This window comes from Amblyomma mixtum, chromosome 6 (assembly GCF_055824585.1).
Source record: "Amblyomma mixtum isolate Tamu chromosome 6, ASM5582458v1, whole genome shotgun sequence".
Taxonomy (NCBI): Eukaryota; Metazoa; Arthropoda; class Arachnida; order Ixodida; family Ixodidae; genus Amblyomma; species Amblyomma mixtum.
In genome coordinates this window covers 140,581,027-140,600,643 of record NC_143017.1, presented here as the reverse complement: position 1 = coordinate 140,600,643, position 19,617 = coordinate 140,581,027, and the positions used below count along the sequence as shown (strand labels likewise).

The 19,617-nt window shown below is 50.2% G+C and overlaps 2 protein-coding genes across 6 annotated transcripts in view; one reads left to right on the top strand and one right to left on the bottom strand.

The window, feature by feature from the left end:
• timeout (circadian regulator timeout) overlaps positions 1-19,617 on the bottom strand; it is a 320,135-nt gene that overhangs the window by 167,522 nt on the left and 132,996 nt on the right. For all 4 annotated transcript variants that reach the window (XM_089549434.1, XM_089549433.1, XM_089549437.1 and 1 more), the window contains one exon: positions 16,450-16,546. In XM_089549434.1, coding sequence (XP_089405560.1) covers positions 16,450-16,546 — 97 coding nt within the window. The remainder of the gene's footprint in view (positions 1-16,449; positions 16,547-19,617) is intronic.
• Positions 1-19,617, top strand: part of LOC149340604 (uncharacterized) — a 135,218-nt gene that overhangs the window by 25,674 nt on the left and 89,927 nt on the right. Inside the window, exon 2 of one of the 2 annotated variants that reach the window (XM_089549438.1) lies at positions 17,951-18,005. The exons of the other annotated variant lie outside the window; for it this stretch is intronic. The gene's annotated coding sequence lies outside the window, so the exon portion shown is untranslated. The remainder of the gene's footprint in view (positions 1-17,950; positions 18,006-19,617) is intronic. 2 annotated transcript variants of the gene reach the window in all.

Below are 19,617 nucleotides of genomic sequence, written 5' to 3'. Positions count from 1 at the left end.
TGGAGCGAACACCGCGAAACCCTAACGCGAGTAGGCGAATTCGCCATCCTTCCACGGCCGTGTTTCGCCTTTCTCTCTCCTTCGCTTTGTCTCTCCCTCGCATGCCCCATTCCTCCTCTTCTCTCCACCCAAAGTATCGCTGTACACGCTCGAGCGCGACGCCAACAGAAGAGGAGGCGGAGGAGGCAAATTTGCATACGCGCACTGTTTCTTCTCTCTCTCTTTCTCTCCTCGAGAGGCGAGCGACGTGAACATCCCGAAGCTACCGGGGCAGCTCTCGGCCTTTCGGAGACAGACGGCGCGCGTACGCACTTTCGCCGTCGTCTCGGCTTTCCAGAACCCCGGCTGCACCCGACACGGCTTCGGCTTCCAAATCTCGAGTGTGCAAACGCCAGTCGGCTGCGGTTCTCCACTCAGCTGGCAGATCCGCGTCACTCGTATAACGCGCACGCGCTCTTTGTGTTATAATACTACAGCGGCATCCAACAAGACGTGTCTCTCGGCGCAGCGCTCCACGGAGCGCTCAGTGATGGGGGATTCGACGCCGCGAGACCGACATCAGCGCTCCCCAACGCGATCGGCGCTCCCCAACACCACTCCCTTCCCATTTCGCATGACGCCGGAGCGCGCCCGGCGCTCTGTCTGCGCCGCTAGAACGAACGAGTCATTTGCAATAAATTTAAAACAAAAAATAATAGGAAAAAGAGGGTGGAGTAGGGAGCATGGGGGAGGCGGGAAGTGGGGATGGAATCGGTCTAAGCTTAGTACCGGCGCTGCTCGTAGCCAGTGTATGCTCCCGGACTTCCTCTTTCGCATTGTATCTCCTCCTCCTCCTCCTCCTCCTCAACCTCAACCTCCGTGCATGCCGCGATCGGTTTTGCGTGGTGCCCGAGAGATAATGAACGCCCTCGCCATTTTCGTTACTCGATTGTCCACTTCGTGCTCTACGCCGCAACTCTACAGCTCAAAGCCGTAATCCGTTCTGAATAGGCTGTTTGTTCGGCGGGGCTTTGAGGGAGTGCGCGAGAGAGTCATTAAGCAGCTCGCAATCAGATATCTAACAACGGACTGGGACGAATGAATGAACAAAAAAAAAAAGAAGCGGTGCATAGCTACTCTTGTCTCCGCATTTCGACATCGCGTCCCAGCTCTTATCTAACAAATGGAACGAGACCGCGCGTAATGAGGGTATTTGAGAAGTTAAAAGTCTCGACATCAAAGCCAACACTCCAGAAAAGTTGAGAGAGAAACTTTGTTTCGCTCGCCGGAAAGAAAGCAGGGTTGGTCTAGTCAGTTTAAGTCGTATAGTTAGAACAAGCCGAGCGCGTGTGTGCAGCCGAAAAGCAAACGGTATAGGCGGTTCCCAGGGGCAGTTGGCAGAGCAGTTGGTGCAGCTGGCTAACCTGGCTAATTATGTGGCTCAGAATACAATAGTGGGTAGTGTATTGCAAACAAACGTGACCGGGCATTCCTGTGATTATAACGACCAGACAACGGAGGAAGAATAATTTCGGAAGGGAAGAACGCATCACGCTTTGCACGCTGCACACAGTCGCCCTTCGAGTATTCAAGAATACTGTTTTTAATATCTCGCGTTTTCTCGCGAGAACAAATGACTCCACGCTAACAGTAGGAAACATGATGAGCTTTCTTCTTAAGCCTCAGTCGTACGCATGACGTACATTAACCACACAACCAATGCACTGCATTAATCGAAGATTAATGAACCTTAAATGACAGCCTAAGCTCAGAAGCATAATAACAAATCACACCCATAGCTTGGTGCGATAAGTAAAGGCACATAACGGCTGTCGTGGCGCAAACAAATTGTGAGCCATTTTTACGCTATCGCGCAAAGGCCACGACCGAGGTAGTTCGGGATGTCACCGCGAAATTCTCACGCAGGCGAACGCGAAGTGGACGGTATTTTGAAGTTGTTGCGTTGCGCCCGACGTACCGGCACCCGCTCACCACGTAATCGTGGTATCAGTTGACCGTAATGTAAGCCCTGAAACAACTTAGAGCGCCCCCGCCCATCGCCTAAGCGATGCTGCTCATATTACACGACCGCCTCTAACGTCACTCGCATTTCTCAAACAAGAGAAAGTGCTTTCGCCTCTCACTACACATCACTCGCCGTGGCAGACAGTGTTACCTCCACTATTCTTCTTAGAGACAAGTGCTGGAAGCATGGCTGAAGCACTGAATTGGGCAGCAAATGAAATTCTCTCCCTTTGTCTTAGCAGTGCAAATGCCATCACATTTTGGCCAATTCGAAAAAAGAAAGAAAGCAACAAACTGCAATTACCTTTCTCAGGTGTTCAAGAAAAGTTCAATTTTTCACAGCCAGCAAAAAGAAAACAACGAAGAAATTTAAGGCAGCTCAGAAAAATTTACTGACTTCAAAGGAGGAGCTCAAGGTATGGCAACTAAAGTAGGGCACCATTATAATTCATTTCGGCGTGCACGCTGCACCTTAACTTCTCCGTTCCCTCCTCTGGCAAGAATTCGGACTAGATATTTTTCTACAATAAGACTAGAATTAGAGCAAACGACGGAAGAACTTCGCGCAAGCCCCTTGCGGGTAGGCAGCACAATAAAAAATTATCTCGGTACAGAACCTCGTGCACGCCTACGCCAAGGTACCTCGGGTAAACTAAGCAGCGAAAAAAGGATAACCAAGATTCCGAAGCGCCTTCTCCCGAAGGCCCATTCGTACACGGCCGCCCGCCAGGCCCCGGTCATCAATCTCAAATTCATCGCGAAATAGCGAGCCCACGGACCAGGAACCGCTTCCGCGCATTTCCTCCTGGCCCAAGGAAACCGCGGCCCTTAAAACGTTGGACGCCTGCCGACTCGGTTGACAAATGGAGCGCCGGGCCGGCCCGTCTCCGCCGCGGCGTTTTGTCGGAGCGGCGCGAGCGTAAATCGAAACGAGAACGCGCACGCCTTGCTCTACATGCAAGCGCGCACGCGGTCTAGTCCCAGCTATAGACGAGAGAAAGCGGCGAGAAACGCGGCCGGAAGCAATCCGAATGGCTGCCGGAAGAAGCCGAGTTTGCTCGGAGACTCGGCACGCTACTAGGTTTCGGTTATCCATCACCCTCGGTAAATGGCGCGGGGGTATTCCATCCCTGCAATAATATCCCACTCAAACCGACATCATTAGGCGCAGCTGTACAGGATACCAGTGGAAGCCGTCATCAAATTCAAATTGCCCAGGCGAATCCAACCGGCCGCAGGATTGTATTCAGAATCCAAGGTGTCCGACACGGTGAACGAGTCCGCTGCTATTACATACGCTTGCAAAACGAGAAAGGGTAAACAATGATTGACTCAATAATGGCTGCGTTTGGGCGAGTTGGTTAGACATGTTAAACCTGGAAAGCGCATAAAAACAACGGACAACAGAAACGGACAACGTGTGTCTGTCTCTTTCTGTTGTCCGTTGTTTTTATGCGCTTTCCAGGTTTAAAATGATTGACTCAGCAATCTTGAATTTTTGAGTTCCACGCAGAACTGAGATTCAACTCAAACTTATTAGCTTCAGTTCAAAACACAAAACAACAAATACCGGATGCTTACTGCGGTCAGCATAGTTTAAGAAAGGCGCACGTGCGATCAAACGTTCATCACTGAGCAGACTGAGCACAGCTACACTCAAGTAGCTCTGTTCGCGGCAAACACACCTGAACACAGAACTCTTAAGAAGCTGCGTCCTTCTAAGCTGAGTCTAGTCAGACCTGAAAATTAGTTTCCGCCGGATAAAAACGCTAATGCTTGCAGACTAATCAACAGCGCCACAGCGTACCGGCGAAGCAAAATGTGATACGAAGTCAACAAGCGAAAGCGAAAAAAAAAAAAAGAAAGGTTTTTACTTCTTTTCACCTCTCAAATGCTTAACGAACACATGAAGTTTCACTTCAGCCTGCATTTTCCATCGCCAATTGCCTCCCGCTGCGAAAATAAATGAGCAGCACATCCACACAGCAATAAAAGAAAAATAAATCTGCACGCCTGTCGGGCGCCAATGTGCTCGCGTTAACAGGAGAAACATTACTCAGCATAAGCTGATAAGACATGGGCGTAGAGGCCACACGCCTTGAACACGCTTTCGGGAAGTAGTAAACATGAAGCGAACGCCTTCAACCCTGATGGCGCTTGGGGAGACCTAGGCGCAAGCAGGCTGCGAATTTGCACGTACCGAGCTATATTCCGCCCCGAGAATTAGAGGTGCACACACGAAAACGTGCGAACCAAACAAAGTAAAAAAAAAACGCGAAAGTGTTTTTCCCAAGTTGAAAATAAAACGGCGCATAATCAAGGCATAATCATAATCAGACAGACCAAAATGAGAGCCCGCGCCAAAATGAGCAAAGAGCAAAATAATCCTCGTAGGCACGAAACAGGCAAAAAGAGAAACAAATTTCCGGGCGTTCAACACCGCTTCTATCATTCGCATATACACAGTATGAGAACGGAAACAGGGCAAAGCGGCGTCAGGCGATGAAATATATGGATTCGAATTAGCAAAGTGCGCTGCCTAGGGAACTATCGCGGTGCGGCCGAAATGGCCCGTCGTAAAAGAAATGGGCCCGCGTTCGCCCCCCGCTGCAAGCGCGCGAGTTGAATTCTCGGCAGTGCTGTTCCGGGGTTACATCAAAGGCTGCACCCCGTTCCGAAGATTCTCGGGGCATGGAAGGAGCATCTTATCTCGGTAACGGCTCCGTCCTCGTTTTCTCACTGGAGCAATTTGTGCGCTGTGATAAGCAGCGCCAGTGCGTTTGCCACCGCGATGGCCTCGTGGCACGCCGAGGCATAACGCGCGCTCCGGATCGAACCCGCCGAGGAGCGAGCGAGTCCCTGTTACTGCGCACGGCGAGCAGTTCGACGTTCGCTTCAGCAAACAGGAAAAGACGGGAAGAAAAGAGGACGAGGTGAGGGGGAGGGTGCAAAGGAGGATTTCCTTTCTCCATTTCTACCTCAAGAAGGCCTACGCGGATGCGCAACGTTACGGATGTCGCTAGAGTGACGAACAGAACTGTGACATGCAGAGCGGGGAGCGGACTTAAAATGTTCAGAAACTGTACACAATAATTATAGCCGAAATAATCAGTCCACACCCGCTGCTGTGATTCCGCTGTCGCTAATTAACGGACACGCGATGCCACAGCACTGAAGTCGTGCAAAGTTCCCACTCCCACGGTGTCCCCGAACGAGAAATATCGAAACCCAATTGTACGCAGCTATACGAGCAACTTACACGGCTGCATGTGAAGCACTGGGTGATCCTTCTTCTTTTTTTTATTTCTCTAAGACCACACCAGTTAAGATGCCTAAGACCAGGAACTCCCGCACCTTAATGTTCTTAAGCGGAAGATACTTCCAAACGAAATAACGCCCCTTCGAGAAAAAAACCAACCCCGTAGACTAAGTATGAACGACGGGGCCTGCCAGCACTCTTAAAGAACGACAAGTCCTAGGCGGGCCCACAAGGCATCTTCTTTCACCAAGAAACCCCATGCGTGCTTGAATACCTACCGTCACGTACTACACGCGGGGAAAGCTAACCGCACCACACAAGAAAGTCGAATACGATGTAAACATCCAAACCTAACTATTCTGGCCCCGAGGGGAGGGGAAACCAAAGGGCAATTCCCAGCGCGGGAAGACTCGCCCCGAACCCAGCGATACCCGCGTAGGCATTTCTTATGCGCTGCCTTCGCCGCTTCCTAATCCGTCCTCTCAGCGTACTGCCTAATCACAAGCAGCCCAGACCTCGCCCGGCCACGTGGATGGGCGGTTCTTCTAGCGCGCACGTACTACGTGTACAGCTCCGCGGGTAGAGGGAGCGCCGTCCTTCCCTGGGAACGCGGGCCCAGAAAGGAGACGCCATGCAACGTTTATCGCGCCTTTAAGCGAACGGCTCGCTCCCCGCACCGGCCTCCCGCGGGGATCCCTAATCCAGGGTAAAGCGAAGTCGCCCCGCGAGAAACCCCAACCGCAACACCTCGCCCCTCCTTTCCTCTCGCTCCTCCGCGCTGCGCGCAGGGTTTGGCGTCCCGAAAATGAAGAGAATCACTCAAGACAGCGCACCTCGGGTCCCCAGGAGTGCCCTCGCTCGCGCCGACGTGGAACGCCGGGCGTTAACGAGCCATCCCACGAATGCTGCCGGCGCCGGCCAGGCTGCTGTTTCTTCTTGACGCGGCACCGGCGCCGGACGCTCGCGGTACTCGAAGAGAGTTTTTTGGCTCCACGCAGTAAGGACGACAGATGTGCGGAGCTCGAAATGCGGATGGCGGCAATCGAAAAAGTCCCCGCTTGCAAGCGCTTAATTCTCCTGCGAAGACCAATTATTGCGCCCTCTCGATGGGGAAGAGAGAATGAGAACACGGTGCGTCGGCGGTGAATGCAGTGACTACACGCAAAGGTGCGATATTTTGGATCAGGTAACGTTTGGGGAGAATACGTTAAGCGTGACGCAAGAATAACAACAAAGAAGGTGGAACGAGAGAGAGGGGGAGGCAGTAAACTTTAAGGGAAACTCAGGTACACTCGATGCAATTACTGATCTCGGGAAATAAAAATTCATCATTTGGTGCTTCCACGAATCAGTTATCGCGAAGAAAAATGGTTAAAAAAAAAATCTTAATGCCGCTTAATTCAAAATCGTGACGTCTACGCCGAAAATAACTACTTGCTCCCGTTTTAAAGTGAATAGCGCTGTAGCGTAGCCTTTGAAAGCCTTGCCGAAAAATCGCACGCATATTAGTTGCCAAACCGGCCACTGCTGGCGGCATCTGTATTTTGTGTCTTACTCGCTTCTAGTCTACAAAATCTCCGCTTTCGACGACAGTGGCCTCTTTGTTACTGCAGGCGGTACCCTACCGATGCAGGTCAACTTTAAGGTAATTAAGATAAGATAATAACATAACATTTATTTGATACATGTCCACTTTAAGGGTCCCTTTAAAGGTGACATGTGGACCTTTACATCCCTAAGCGACACACGTAGTATGAGGGACGCCGTAGTGGACGGCTCCGGATTAGTACAAGCCACCTTGGGATCATTAAAGTGTGCTAACCAGGCGCCGTACAAGGGCTTTTTTGTATTTCGCCTCCAATGAAATACGGCCGTCGACGCCGGGATCGAACCCGCGATCGAGCTTAACAAAGAAGGGATGGTTGAAACTAACAGTTACGTGAGCGCTGCCACAGAGCTAAGAAAAAAAGCTAAGCACGTCAATAAAACGTCCTAAAGATGAGAAAGACGAAGTTGCAAGGAAAGGGAAAGCGAAGCAGCTGTCTCTGAACAAGCGGACACCTCGGCCACAGTGTGAGGGAAAGGATGGAGGGAATGATAGAGGGAACGGAGAAAGAACTGCAGGTACAGGATCGGTCAAAAGTTCTCATGCCACAGGGTCTGCTTTTGAGCACTATGTAGCCGGCTACTTTCTTTAGCTCCTCGCTTCAGACTTTACTAGTTTTCCAAGTATTGCTAACTTCGCCCATCGAAGTGAGAAGCGGCAGTAACCGACGGAACAAACATTAATAGCGTCGCGAACAGAAACAGTAAAAACGGATAACCACACAGCTTCACCACGCTCTTACTGCGCTCAGTAATTACGTGACAACAGTACCTGGCTGCAACCTGGCATAAACTGTTTTTTTTTTTTAGCACTACTAATCATCATTACGGCCCGTGCTACGGACTTGCATCATGGGTAAGCTGCTACTTGCTTAAATTACGACCCTTTGGGTAACAATCACATGGCGCTTGTACACTGTCCACGGTAGGACGGTAATTTCCAGTGCAGCTCCGCGTCTGCTCTCCCGTCGTTTCAGACCGTCGTTGCGAACAACCCGCTGTTGAGAACAAAGCAGCACTTACGGCGGTGGGGAAAGAAGGATACGCAAACAAAGAGGTACGAAGGAAGGTAAAAAGAGTGTAAACAAAACGGAGCGAGTATATCCGAGGTAAACAGCTCGCAATGATTTATGTACACTTAAGCCCTCATGAAGTCCAGAGCAGCGGCGGGACACTCTCCTCCGCCTCAGCAAGACGCGCGGCGTTTTCCATCCCGCGCCCGCGCGCAAGATTCACGACCTGTCCGGGGGCGGAAAATTGAACAACGGCGCATCCCTGCGAACCTCGCGGCCAGTCTTGAGGCACGCAACACGCGCAGCACACGCACGGCCACGCAAGCAAACAATTCTGCGGCACAAAGCGGCACACAGAACGGCCAGGCTCAGGCCAAAAATAATCCGACAACGAGAAGCAGCGACAAAGACTTCGGGCTCCTCTCCACGAGAGGCGGCCCCTATGGACCGCCACGTCATACGTCTCACTTTAGGACGAACTGGAGCGAGGCTCGGCAGCGGCCGAGAGATATAAGGAACTGGAAGAAGAGGATGAAACTACCCACGGAACGGAAAGAAGGAAATAAGGGGGAAAAAAAAGTACGCGCATAACACGGCCGTTGCACAGGGCCGCTCGCAGGGGCGAACACATATAGGCACGCTCTCTCGTGCACCAACCACTGTAAATATTTATTAGGCGACCGACCAGGAAGTATACGTACACTACACCTGCTCCGCCCTTCCCTCCTTTCTAGAGAGGCTGGTCTATTTGCTCTAAGCCCTGCCGCGGCGCGCGCGTGGAGACGTACCCGCGACCGCCACCACACAAACAGCACCGCAACAGGCCAGCCAGCCAGTCACCGGGCCCGGAAACAAACGAATGCCGGAGACATGAACACTCCCGGAATCAAGCTTCAGGCGGGCGGGGGAGCGAGAGCGCGACGCGATCACGTGATCGCAAATTCATGGCGGCGAGCGCCGAGTTGGCCGAAAGAGGCTCAAGTTATTACACTGCGGCAACGTTGCCTGCAGGCGCCTTCCTTACTTATTCAAGGCTCCCCCGAGTGGAGTTGAAACGCTGCTAGGAAGGAAGAGCCAGGGATACGCGGCGCCTCTCCGAGGGCGGCGGCGGGAAGGCAGGAGCAGCCGCATGGCGCCAAAAATAAAACACACACACAGGCGCACATCCACACAAGGGCGTAGTACAAGTTATCACGCGTGCGAGCTGTGAAACTAGCTACCAGGAAGGCTGAGCATTGCTGCTTCACGGTGCTGTATGCGATACGGATAAGAGCGTGCGCCGGAAACAACGAGGCGGGGGGGTACACGGAGAATTTGCCGTGAGTAGTATTCAATCTTGCCAACCTAGCCGCTCATGACTCACACTCTGCGAACGGGGAGCCGGATAAAGCGGTACGAGGGAGGGGCTACGTATACTATCTATATACATACACACGCACTTAAAAGAAGCGCAGATGCTGCGCAGTCGCTGAGAGAAATTGGTGCATAATAGAAGAGGTCATTCATCACTTTCTCTTGCACCGCTTCAATATTGAAGGAGAAACAGACGTCGGATTGGAGAAGCTTGCGAGCAGGGAGGCCTCATTTCCTCTCCCCACCGCTCTTTTAATCGACGTAATACAAAAAAAAACGTTGGCGGAATTCTTGCTGGGATATTAAATGCGTACGTGCGTGCGTGCGTGCGTGCGTGACGCAAACACACAAAAAAGGCGTACTACGCAAGAACTATCACACTACTCGGGCTTAATGCAATGCCGCACTCGTTCATGAGTAGGAAAAACAAAAAATAAAGACGTTATCGGGAAAGAAATAGACCTTAAATTTCATTTCATTGAAAAGAATAGTGCTGAAGACGCGTGAGAAGGGGAAAAAAAAAGCCATAAAATATATGCGCTATCCCTCTATCCATGCACTTCTGCAGAGAATGTGTGAAGACGTAAGCCCGAAGGCATCGGCTTCTCATTCATCTTTTTGTTTTCTTTGTTCGTCGCTTTGTTTTCGCCGAGTGAAGCACACATTACCTTCAGGAAACGGAGCACACGGGGGATGCTGGAACCAATGCAAAAGCTCAGTCTGGTCAAGATATATAGAAAAGAAGCAAGAAAGCACCAGGAAAGCAGGAAGAAAATAAGGAACAAAGGCACTTGCTTCGCCACAGAAGTGACCACTTGAGACAGAAGCAAAACAGACCGAGATCGCCATTCCAGCCATTTGTGGAGTACCTCGGCCGCAGTGATCTTCGCACCCCCAATCTTGGCTATTGCCACTTGTCTCCTTTCTTCCTTTTTTTTTATTTCTTCTTCCTCTCGCACGTCGTCGTCGCTGCCCATTAGGAGCGTAAGGTTGCTCCCCTCCCCCTTTCCACGTAAAGGGGAAGAAAAATAGTCCAGTCCGCCAACCATGATGACTGCCATTAGTGCGGTGAAATGTCCTTTTGATGGCCTTTCCCAGAGACGCCAACGCTCCTAGCAGACCGCCCAGTGCGATACCATCACGTTTCGATCATCACCAGCGGCGTTGACTCGACTGGCAACGAGCCCACATTAAAAGTTCTAATGACCGAAAAAGAAAAAAAAAGGCCAGGGAAGGGTAATGAGAGAGAGAAAACCGTTAATGCGACCAAAAAGGCAGTACAGCAAGCACTGTACCGGCTCTAGGCAGAGATATGCCCACAAAAACCGGGTAACAGCGTCGCACACCATTCGAAGGTCACCTCGGGAAGCCCCCTTGAAGATCGGAAACGTACATACGCAACGAAAGATAACGTATTATAAGTCAATTAACCGGCCGTTACGCAAACTAACGCGTCTGAACTATGCTCCGACTTGAAAACAGAACCTCTCGACTCGAACCCTCAAACTCGGCGAATCTTAGCCTCCAGGTCTGCTCAGAACTGCCCTTACAGCGCACACACCCACGGACACACATACAGGGAACAAAATAAAAGACTTACCCCCACGTTTCGCAGGGCGCGAAAATATTCATACGTGTAGCTCTTTTAAGTGCCCATTCGCCTAATGGCGCCGTCCCCTCTGCTGTCACTGGACACGCGCGCACACTCGCGTCTTATTTTACGAGCGGGCATTAATTTACCCGCCCGCATCGCTTTCCTTCCATCTCCGCTTATATGGCGTCACGTTCCATAAGAAAGTGCCGGGGGGCCAGCGGACGCGCGCTTGTAAGCGAAAACATTCATACCCGGCCTGCTCCCGCTAAGTGGTTGTTCGTTTAATGGCGCGCCGCGCAAACGTCCGTCTCGGTCCGCCTACGCGACAGCTATGAATTCGTCAGCAGCGTCCGCCGCCACGAGCCGGGGCCAGAGCTATGGACAAGCCCCCCCCCCCCCCTTCCTCCAACACGGTCGCGTCCATTATTGATGAGGCGAGAACCGCTGCGGCGACGCGCGGTGCGTCAGTCGCCATTCATGACACGGCGAGCAGGGGGAATAACAGCTCGCCTGTCATGCAATACATCTCCCCCATGTGGCCAGAAGGCGGAGGATATGAGGAGCGTTAGGAGCAATGCTAGCGTTTGCGCGCGTCATAACAAACGCATGGAAACACGCTAGCTCGGAATAGACGCATTTCGGAACGACGCAGCGTTGTGAATTTATAACGGACTCGCTCTTCCCTCTACCTCGTCCCGACTTGATGAGCGGACAGAGGAAAGAGCGCGCTCCGGAACATTTCGCGCCGTGATGGCAACATTCCCCTGCGCGCGAAAGTAAGACCGAAAGGATGTTCGCCGGTAAGCTGCGTCGGCAAAGTGGAACGCCAGCTATGCGGGCATCTGAGACTCGTAAACTATTCTTGACGTCGGGTGTCTGGTTACACCGTCGTAAGGCGAGACCAGCCCACTCTAGCACATCTCCCAACGACCTCTAGTTTTCCTTCGGCTAGCCGCGGCTGTATTATTCAGGCAGACCTCCTACGCTCGTCATTCCATCGCATTCTCAGCAGCCACCAGTAATATTTTTCCCAACAGACCGTCGGATGACCGCTCTACGCCTTGCGTGCAGCGCTCGTGTCTCTACGTTCTTTTTTTTATTAGAGCTAAAATATCTGCTGCTCACTTTCACTCTCAAATCAACACTGCTTTTACAGCGGCAGGTTCTAAGGCGACGTTTCCTGTTTATGAGACGTCGGTGTCGTGGCCCTAAGAGTAGCACACCAGGTGCAACTCATCACGTTGATTGGTCAGAATGGAGCGACGTCATGCATGACAACACGACAATGCGCCACGCTGATTGGCCAGAAAGCCAATCACTTATTGGTCTAAACCCAATGACGTTGTTTGTCACCTCACTGCAACATAGAACCCTTACCCTACCCAGAGTTTTTGACTGGCATCGGCATCTTGCATCGCTCCAGCGGTCACTGAAATTCGTAAACTTACAAGGGTAAACGTCGCATCAATTTTTTATGCCGAATAAAAGCCAAAACAACACAATATTTCTCAGCCATTTTAACTTGCCCATATCATTTTTCCTTCGATCGTTGCGCTGGCCTTGAATTCCTTTATATCCTTTTGTTAGCCTCTAAGTTCCGGCCCAGTCACAAGGGCCTTTAAATACTAAGGATGCCTCGGTCAGCGAAGACCAAAAAATCAGAGAAAAAGAAAACTCTATATACAATGACGCCGAAAGAGACGAAAGCAACGATACACTTAACTGCGGTTTCAACTGTGAAATTAATGCGTCAGCTTGCAACCTTCACTCTATCCCAGATATATGTACCGTTCGACGGTATTCTGGCGCCGCACTCTTCCTCACCGTTAAGTTGGTCACAATGTCAATTCATTTTCCGCCTTGGTTTTATGTTCCTCTCTAAAGAAGTCTGCTCAAAAGAAACAACATTAAAGAAATGTGCTTGGGCATTAAAACACGAGAACAAGCCCGAAATCGCCCAGGGTAATTCTATCACTCCACACTGCCCCGTTATTTTTTTCCTTTCCTCTTTCTCAATGACCACCGCCCGCTTTCGTTCAGTGCCGAATAAGCCTCTTTCACCGCAACTTTCTCGTCCATTCCCTGCTCGATTGCGCGCGAAAGTTCACCCGTGACAACCCTGGCTACGGTAAATTCAGGAAGCACTCCTACCGTTCGAGGAGAAACAAAGAAACAAAAACAAATGAAGAAAAAGTCAGAGCGCACCGAGAAGACTAACAAAAATTTGACGGGAAGAGAGAAGGAATTCGCGCTTGACCGCGATCCAAGCGCCGCATATAAGGGCGGGTGCTGTCGGTCGTCCGTCCGGCCAAAGGGGACTCATAGGAAACATTCCTCGGGTGACTTCTACGAGTCCCGCGGGAGACGGCGCAGAAATGTATCCAATATGTGCCCCCGAACCATCACTTGCTTCTTTTTATTATTATTCTTATTATCATCCTCTCTCGCCAGCCATATATAGCGTTCAAGAGCGAGCGCGCGGCGAAAGCGGAGCCAAATGGGCGAAACAAAGAGTGAACGTATTTCGTATTCAACACCGCTCCCTGAGCAGGTTTCCTTCAGGCAACGCCTCGCCGCCAGCCAAAGTGCTCCCTTTTCTATGCTATTCGTTTACCCGAACCGTCCTTCCCTTATTTTTGTCCTCTTCTTCCTCTTTGCGTCCTTCCTTCTGCACCCCTTTTTGCCCCGCTCTCCCGTCAAGGGTGGCTCGCTTGATTTTTTTTTTTCGCCTCGCCCCTGACCTTCTCCATCACATCCCTAATTTGTTCTTCCATTTTTATTGCGCGGCGCCTGCGAATTGGGGAAGAATGGGGAAGAAAACCAGACAGGCCGGACAGCAATGAGAGATTTTCCTGCCTCTTCTGTCGCGTCCTTATTGTTTCTCTTTTTTCTTTCTTCGCTCAGCAAGACATCCGGCGCACCTCTCGGCAGGCATTTCTGCGTCTGCCGCTATGGCGCGGAATTCCTGGCGCGCGACCGCTCGCGCGCTTCCTGGTTCTCCCCTTCATCCCTCTCCTTCATTCCCTTAGCCTGACCTCTTCCCAATACCTCGCTCCGAGGGGAGCTGCGCGCTGCTCGATATCTAAATTGCGGGAAGAAACGCGTGCGCGCATTTCGGGTTCGCGAGGGAACTGTCGCCTCCGGCGCGTCTTCCTTCCTTCCGGGTACCCGATATTGCTCTCCTCCTCGCCCCAGTGTCGCTTCCTTCGTTGCACCCGGGGCGGTCGGCGTCGTTCGTCTCGGCGCACGGCCGGAATGCCGCGTCGACGTCATCGCCCGTTGGCGGCCTCCGGGCACGTATCGGCTCGTGCCAGGTCGCTGTAGGCGCGACGCAGTGCGACAGAGGACGCCTCGGAAAGGAAAGGACGGGACGGGCCGCAGTCCTTCCGCTTCCCGGCGAAACAGGAAGCACGCACCACAAGAGAGACGCGTCGCAAAGCCTCCCAGGGGGGAAACGTTTTCGAACGTTATATGTGCGCATTACTCTGTGAGTCAACCCCGTAGGGTCTATCGCACTGCCCTTCTTCCCTCCCTCATTCTACCAGCCTCGCGCTTTTCCCCGTTCTCAGCAGTCAAGCTTTCAACACAAGGGGAGGAGGAAATAGCAAAATGTTAAAACACGTCAAGCATGAGCAACCGGTGCGTAACGTAGCCGGGCTTAGTACCAGAAGGATCTCTTTCCTTGAGGCTCTCAAATTTTCGGCCTGATTGTAGTCTCCGACGATTTGTGAAGATGAACTAATTTTCCGGTAGTTCGCTCAGTGATGAGGAGTGTCTGAAGCCACTTCCCAGCACTTTCGACGAATATTTGAAATTGGTCAAGAAGCACTGGTATTAACATTATCACCGAGACAACGTCCGAGGTGCGAACGGCACTACCGTTCAGCACCGATCAAAAACCATCCACACGCTGCCGCCTGAACAGCAAATTATCCGCTCAACCTTCCGAAAAAGCAATAACACCGCGGAGGTGCACAAGAGGATTATAGAGACAATTGAGCCATGACTAACGCAAATTTACTGGCATCGTATTCCAAGGCGCGCGTAGCTAGCACGGTTCAATTTTTTTGTGTGTGTACTGCAAGTATACTGCGCAAAAAAAAATAAGCAGATATAAAGGTTCAAACACAGGGCGCACACACGCATTGCAAATGATTCCTTTAATTTTTTTCCTTTACACACCCTTAGGCACCGCGACACTACAGGGGCAGTCGAAAAAAATTTTAGAGCAACAAAAACAGGCGGAGATGTATGGCAAAAGGCCTGGCGGCTTTAAAAAAGAAAAATGAGAACACGTGCCAGTAAACAGGTTACAGGAAGAATTTCCAAAAAGCCCCTGATTTCTATCGAGCCTATTTTTTCTTCGTCTGCCTCTTCTTCAGAATCTTTTATCTGACCTGGATAATATAGACCCTAATCTTTAAGTGGCCATGCGCGCACTGTAAGCTTATGTGAAGACATGTAATGAGTTTATTGTTACCATAGTGAGCTTGCAGATGGATTGTTATCTGAAGCGAAAAATTGCCGACGAACGGCCGACCATCGGATGGACATAATACAACATTTTGGGCGAGTTGGTTACCTCCATTCATTATTACCGTGCCGTCTTTGCGCTGTAATAATGAATGAAAGGGTGGACATCACAACCGTTAAAGATGGGAATGGAAGGTTGGGCGGTCGATGTGAAGTGACGAGTTTCCGACCGCCTTTGTAACATTACCGCCGGCTCGTCGCGCCAGGGTCGGGCCGACCAACAAGGGTGGTCAAAATGTATGCATGAATATCGACCCCCGTAACAATTTATACACTCTGAAATTAACGTTTGAAAACTGATAAGGAAATTCTAGGTTTAACGAATAAAGTAAAGATTGCACTGATCCGCGGTTGCGAAGTGCTGGTCATCAACTACGTAGACACGCATTTCGACGCTACTTTTATGGCTAAAGAAGTCATTACAACCACTGTGATCTTGTTTTAGGGCTTACTTAAAACTGTTTCAAAAGAGTATAACAAACTCACTGTGATTTGCTGTAAACACCAATACTTTGTATACACATGCGAGCGGTATTCGAGCAGCATATGCAACGTTGTCTTTTTTTCTTTTTCGCTCCGAAACACGTAGCTTACCTCGTCTGAACACGCCCGCTTCCTAGCACAAAACTCGTTCGAGTTCCGATACGTCTCTTTCTTGATATTGTAATACGCTTGATGTGTGCTTTCGGCGGCTATCCTGTACGAAACTTCTCCGGGAATCACGCTTTATTCGCTTTTTTTTTTTTTTTACGGCTTTAAACCAGCGCCGCTGAGCTCCACATCCAAAGTCAAGTCGGCCCAAGTGGAGTGCCGATGTTGGCCGGAGTAAGGCAGATGTTCATCTCCGAGCTAGGCCCGAGCCTGGCTGGTCCCACCCTGGTTTTCACCCCTAAGTATTCAAATGAGGTCTGCAGTTCGGACACAAAAGAATTCCAGCTGAGATGTGGCGGCGCTCGTGGCTCTAGAACGCGTTCATACCCACCTAGACTAATCCTGCGTCCCCGATTCTGGATGTCAACGGGTAATCGTGTCTGACCAGCAAGCGGTCTCCACATACCGCAGGTCATCAACAAGCCAATGTCGCTCACCGCTTGATGAAGTCCTCGAAATTAAACTCTTGTTCCCTCTCTGCGCACTGCTCAGCATCTTCCTCCTCTTCTCCCCGCGCGTCTTGCTCTTCGTTGCCTGCGAAAAAAAAGATCACTCAGTTGTAAAGTACACTTCAAATTTTTCCCAGCAGTCGGAAAAAGAAACCACCTGCCTTCTTACAGACACGCTAATCGTGAAGCTCAGCGTAAGCAGTTTCTTTTGGAAAACTCATCTGAGCCCACTAGAGACACGCCCAATATGTTCTGTAACTTCAGTGAGGTGCACAACTACATGATTCACTGTACAAATCAGTGTTACTATAGCCCCGCTTGATTTGAAATAACTGCAACGCTAGTTAACAAAGAACCAAGGGATGCATTAACATTGCACGTGACTAATCGATCATGAGCGTTCTGTCACTGTAATTGCACATTTACTCTTGGTCCAGTATAATATTAATGTCACGGAAAAACTCAAAGGAGTCATCAATGTATAAAGTAGTATTAGCATCAAAGGTGGAGACTTTCAAAAGCTTAGCAGTTCGAGTATTGGACAAAACCAGTCGCAAGCACCGAACTTTCTCAGCGTACTTTACACCTGTGAGCACTCGTGTAACAACAATAAAAATCACGCAAAACGCATACCGACAAATATGACCAGATAATTACTTCAGACCAGTTATTCCCTCTCATTAATTTAACTGTGTGAGTGAGCAAGACTGCCACGAATAGACAGGCAATCCCAAGCAGAGAGAAAACCTTAAGAAAATCTGGATGATTCCTCTTGAAAATGGTATTGCAATAATACGATCAGAAAAAAAAAATGCACTCTCTGAAACAGCGATTAATTTGTGCGCAGTTCAGTATATTCAATTTTTTTTTTTGTTCTCACAATGAACCCCGTCACAACCAATGAAATCGCCCAGGACTTAGTCATTCGCGTATAGCGCAGGCGGAACCGGACAAGTTGTTCGTAAAACGTTTAGTAGACTTTTCATTTCATTGCCGCGGGCACACAGCGCTCGGCTCAACAAAGTCCTCTCCGCACGGCTTTGACAGCAGCCTCGCATCAGCAAGAAATTTCTTCTTAAATCCGAGTCCGGTGTTCAGCCTCTCGCTAGCAACTGGCGTCATCCTCAGTGCGCGCCGCCGCGCCGCGATTCGCAGGTCTTAACGCCGCGCATCTCTCAAAGGTCGCACGCACATGATTCCGCTTACGCTTTGACTAAACTCAGACGCCGCTGCCTTTCCACACTGTTTTTCTCGCAGGAAGTTTTTTATTATTTAATTTCTTCCATAACGCGAAACGCCCCAACAGACTTCTTAAGTCATCGCACAACGCCCGAGCTGTGGCAAAACTAGACACAATTTCATTAGCATCTCCAGAAACTTATAAGACACGTGGACTCCTAGGACGTACTTTACTAAACCTACGTGAGGAACATATTCATGCTAACAACACACGCGACGTTGTTCACATTTTCTTCTTGATTTTTTCCAGGGCCGGCAGCTCTTTCTGAGACTACAAAAAGCCTCTGGACACGCCGGACTCGACGGTAAGCTTCTACGGGCGCTTAAAAGCAAACAAGGTTGGGGAGGACAGGCCGTTATCTTCAAAAATGCCGTAAAGTACATTTATTCTCCAAAGTCCCCCGACGAACGAAAATGAAAAAAAAAAAAAAAAGATAAACATCCGCTGCTACTGCTTAAATTCAATGAGAAAACTAAGAACTCGCAGCGGGGATAAAGAAGGCTTCGCTACTAATCGACGGGAAAGTAAAGTAACGCTTAATTCCGGCGTTTATTTCAAAACGGCCGGCGCAACGACGAAAGCAGGCCGCTGCCAGGGACGCGTATCATAATCAAAACTCGTCGACACCTAATTAATTCTCGCCGGCGTCGAAAAAATATACAACGACCAAAAAGATCAATAATAACGAAGCTAGAATCAAAGCAAGGAAAAGCGTCAAGAAAGAAAGAAAGAACAAAAATTGTTTTTCCGACGCTCTCGCAAAGCTTGACCCGTCACAAAGAATTTAGGAAGGCGAAGGGGAAAATCTCTCGCGACAAGCCAATGCAGGCGCAATAAACTCTCGCCTAGCCTCCTTTCCCTCTCAGTCTCGCTCTCCTTCCTTTGCCTCATTAGAGTGAGGGCATACGTGGGCTAGAAGAAATTCGGGCGGTTTCTTTTTGTTTGCTTGTTCGTGTTTCCTTTTCTATCCGGTAAAAGCAGTGGGCGCAAGCTAATTAACTAACCCTGTTTCAGGAAAACCGAACAACAGAAGCAGCTACCCCCCAATAGCCAAAGGATAGCACGGCTCACATGAAAAGAATGCAAAGTGCCGCGGCGCTCGGAGCAGCCAATTTACTGCCTCATTATACAGGTGTACGCGTCGAGGCAAATGCCAAGCGAAGCGTTATTCAAGCGCAGCCAAAAACCAGAACAGCGACGCTGCCAGGGTATGCAGTAGCGTATAGCTATACTCTGCAGCGTTACTGCTACGAAGAGCTGGGTAGGCAAGGTGAAGGAAGCGCAAGAGGTGGACAGGCAAAAAAGCACGTGTGGAGCATAAAGGGAAAAGTTCCTTCAGTGCAAAAGGGTTACTTCACGAGGTATAACCGGCTCACCGAGTTTGTGCGAAGCCTGACCTTGAGGGTGACCTTGACTAAACCTAGCATAGCATCAGCCCATGCAGCAATCAAAGAAATATTGCCGCGACTGGGTTTTGAACATGCGGCAGCGCAAAAAGGTCAGCCTCGCTGGCCACTGCACGAAGGCACTATGCTATCATCGCTTTTTTTTAACACGGTACCTGTAACAGTTAACCAATGTTCTTCGTACATGAAGTATGTACAAGCCATGAAGAAAGCAATCGCAAATCAACACGATGCATAATAGGACACACCTAAACAATCAAGCACTACGCTACCGCCGCAGCCGATCACAACTAGCGTGAAACTGCAACACACTCTCGCGCTGTGCATTGCACATCGTCGTCTTCACCAACTTCGATCTGCGGCGTGAACAGAGCAGATAAGCTTAACCTCGATCAGAGCTTAACCTGAGCCTGACGTGCCGACGACCGAGCAAAGCAAAACCATGCGCGAACCAAGCTAACCACTTGCTTTCGCACGTCTACTCGGCTCAACTACGTTAAAACCCTACAA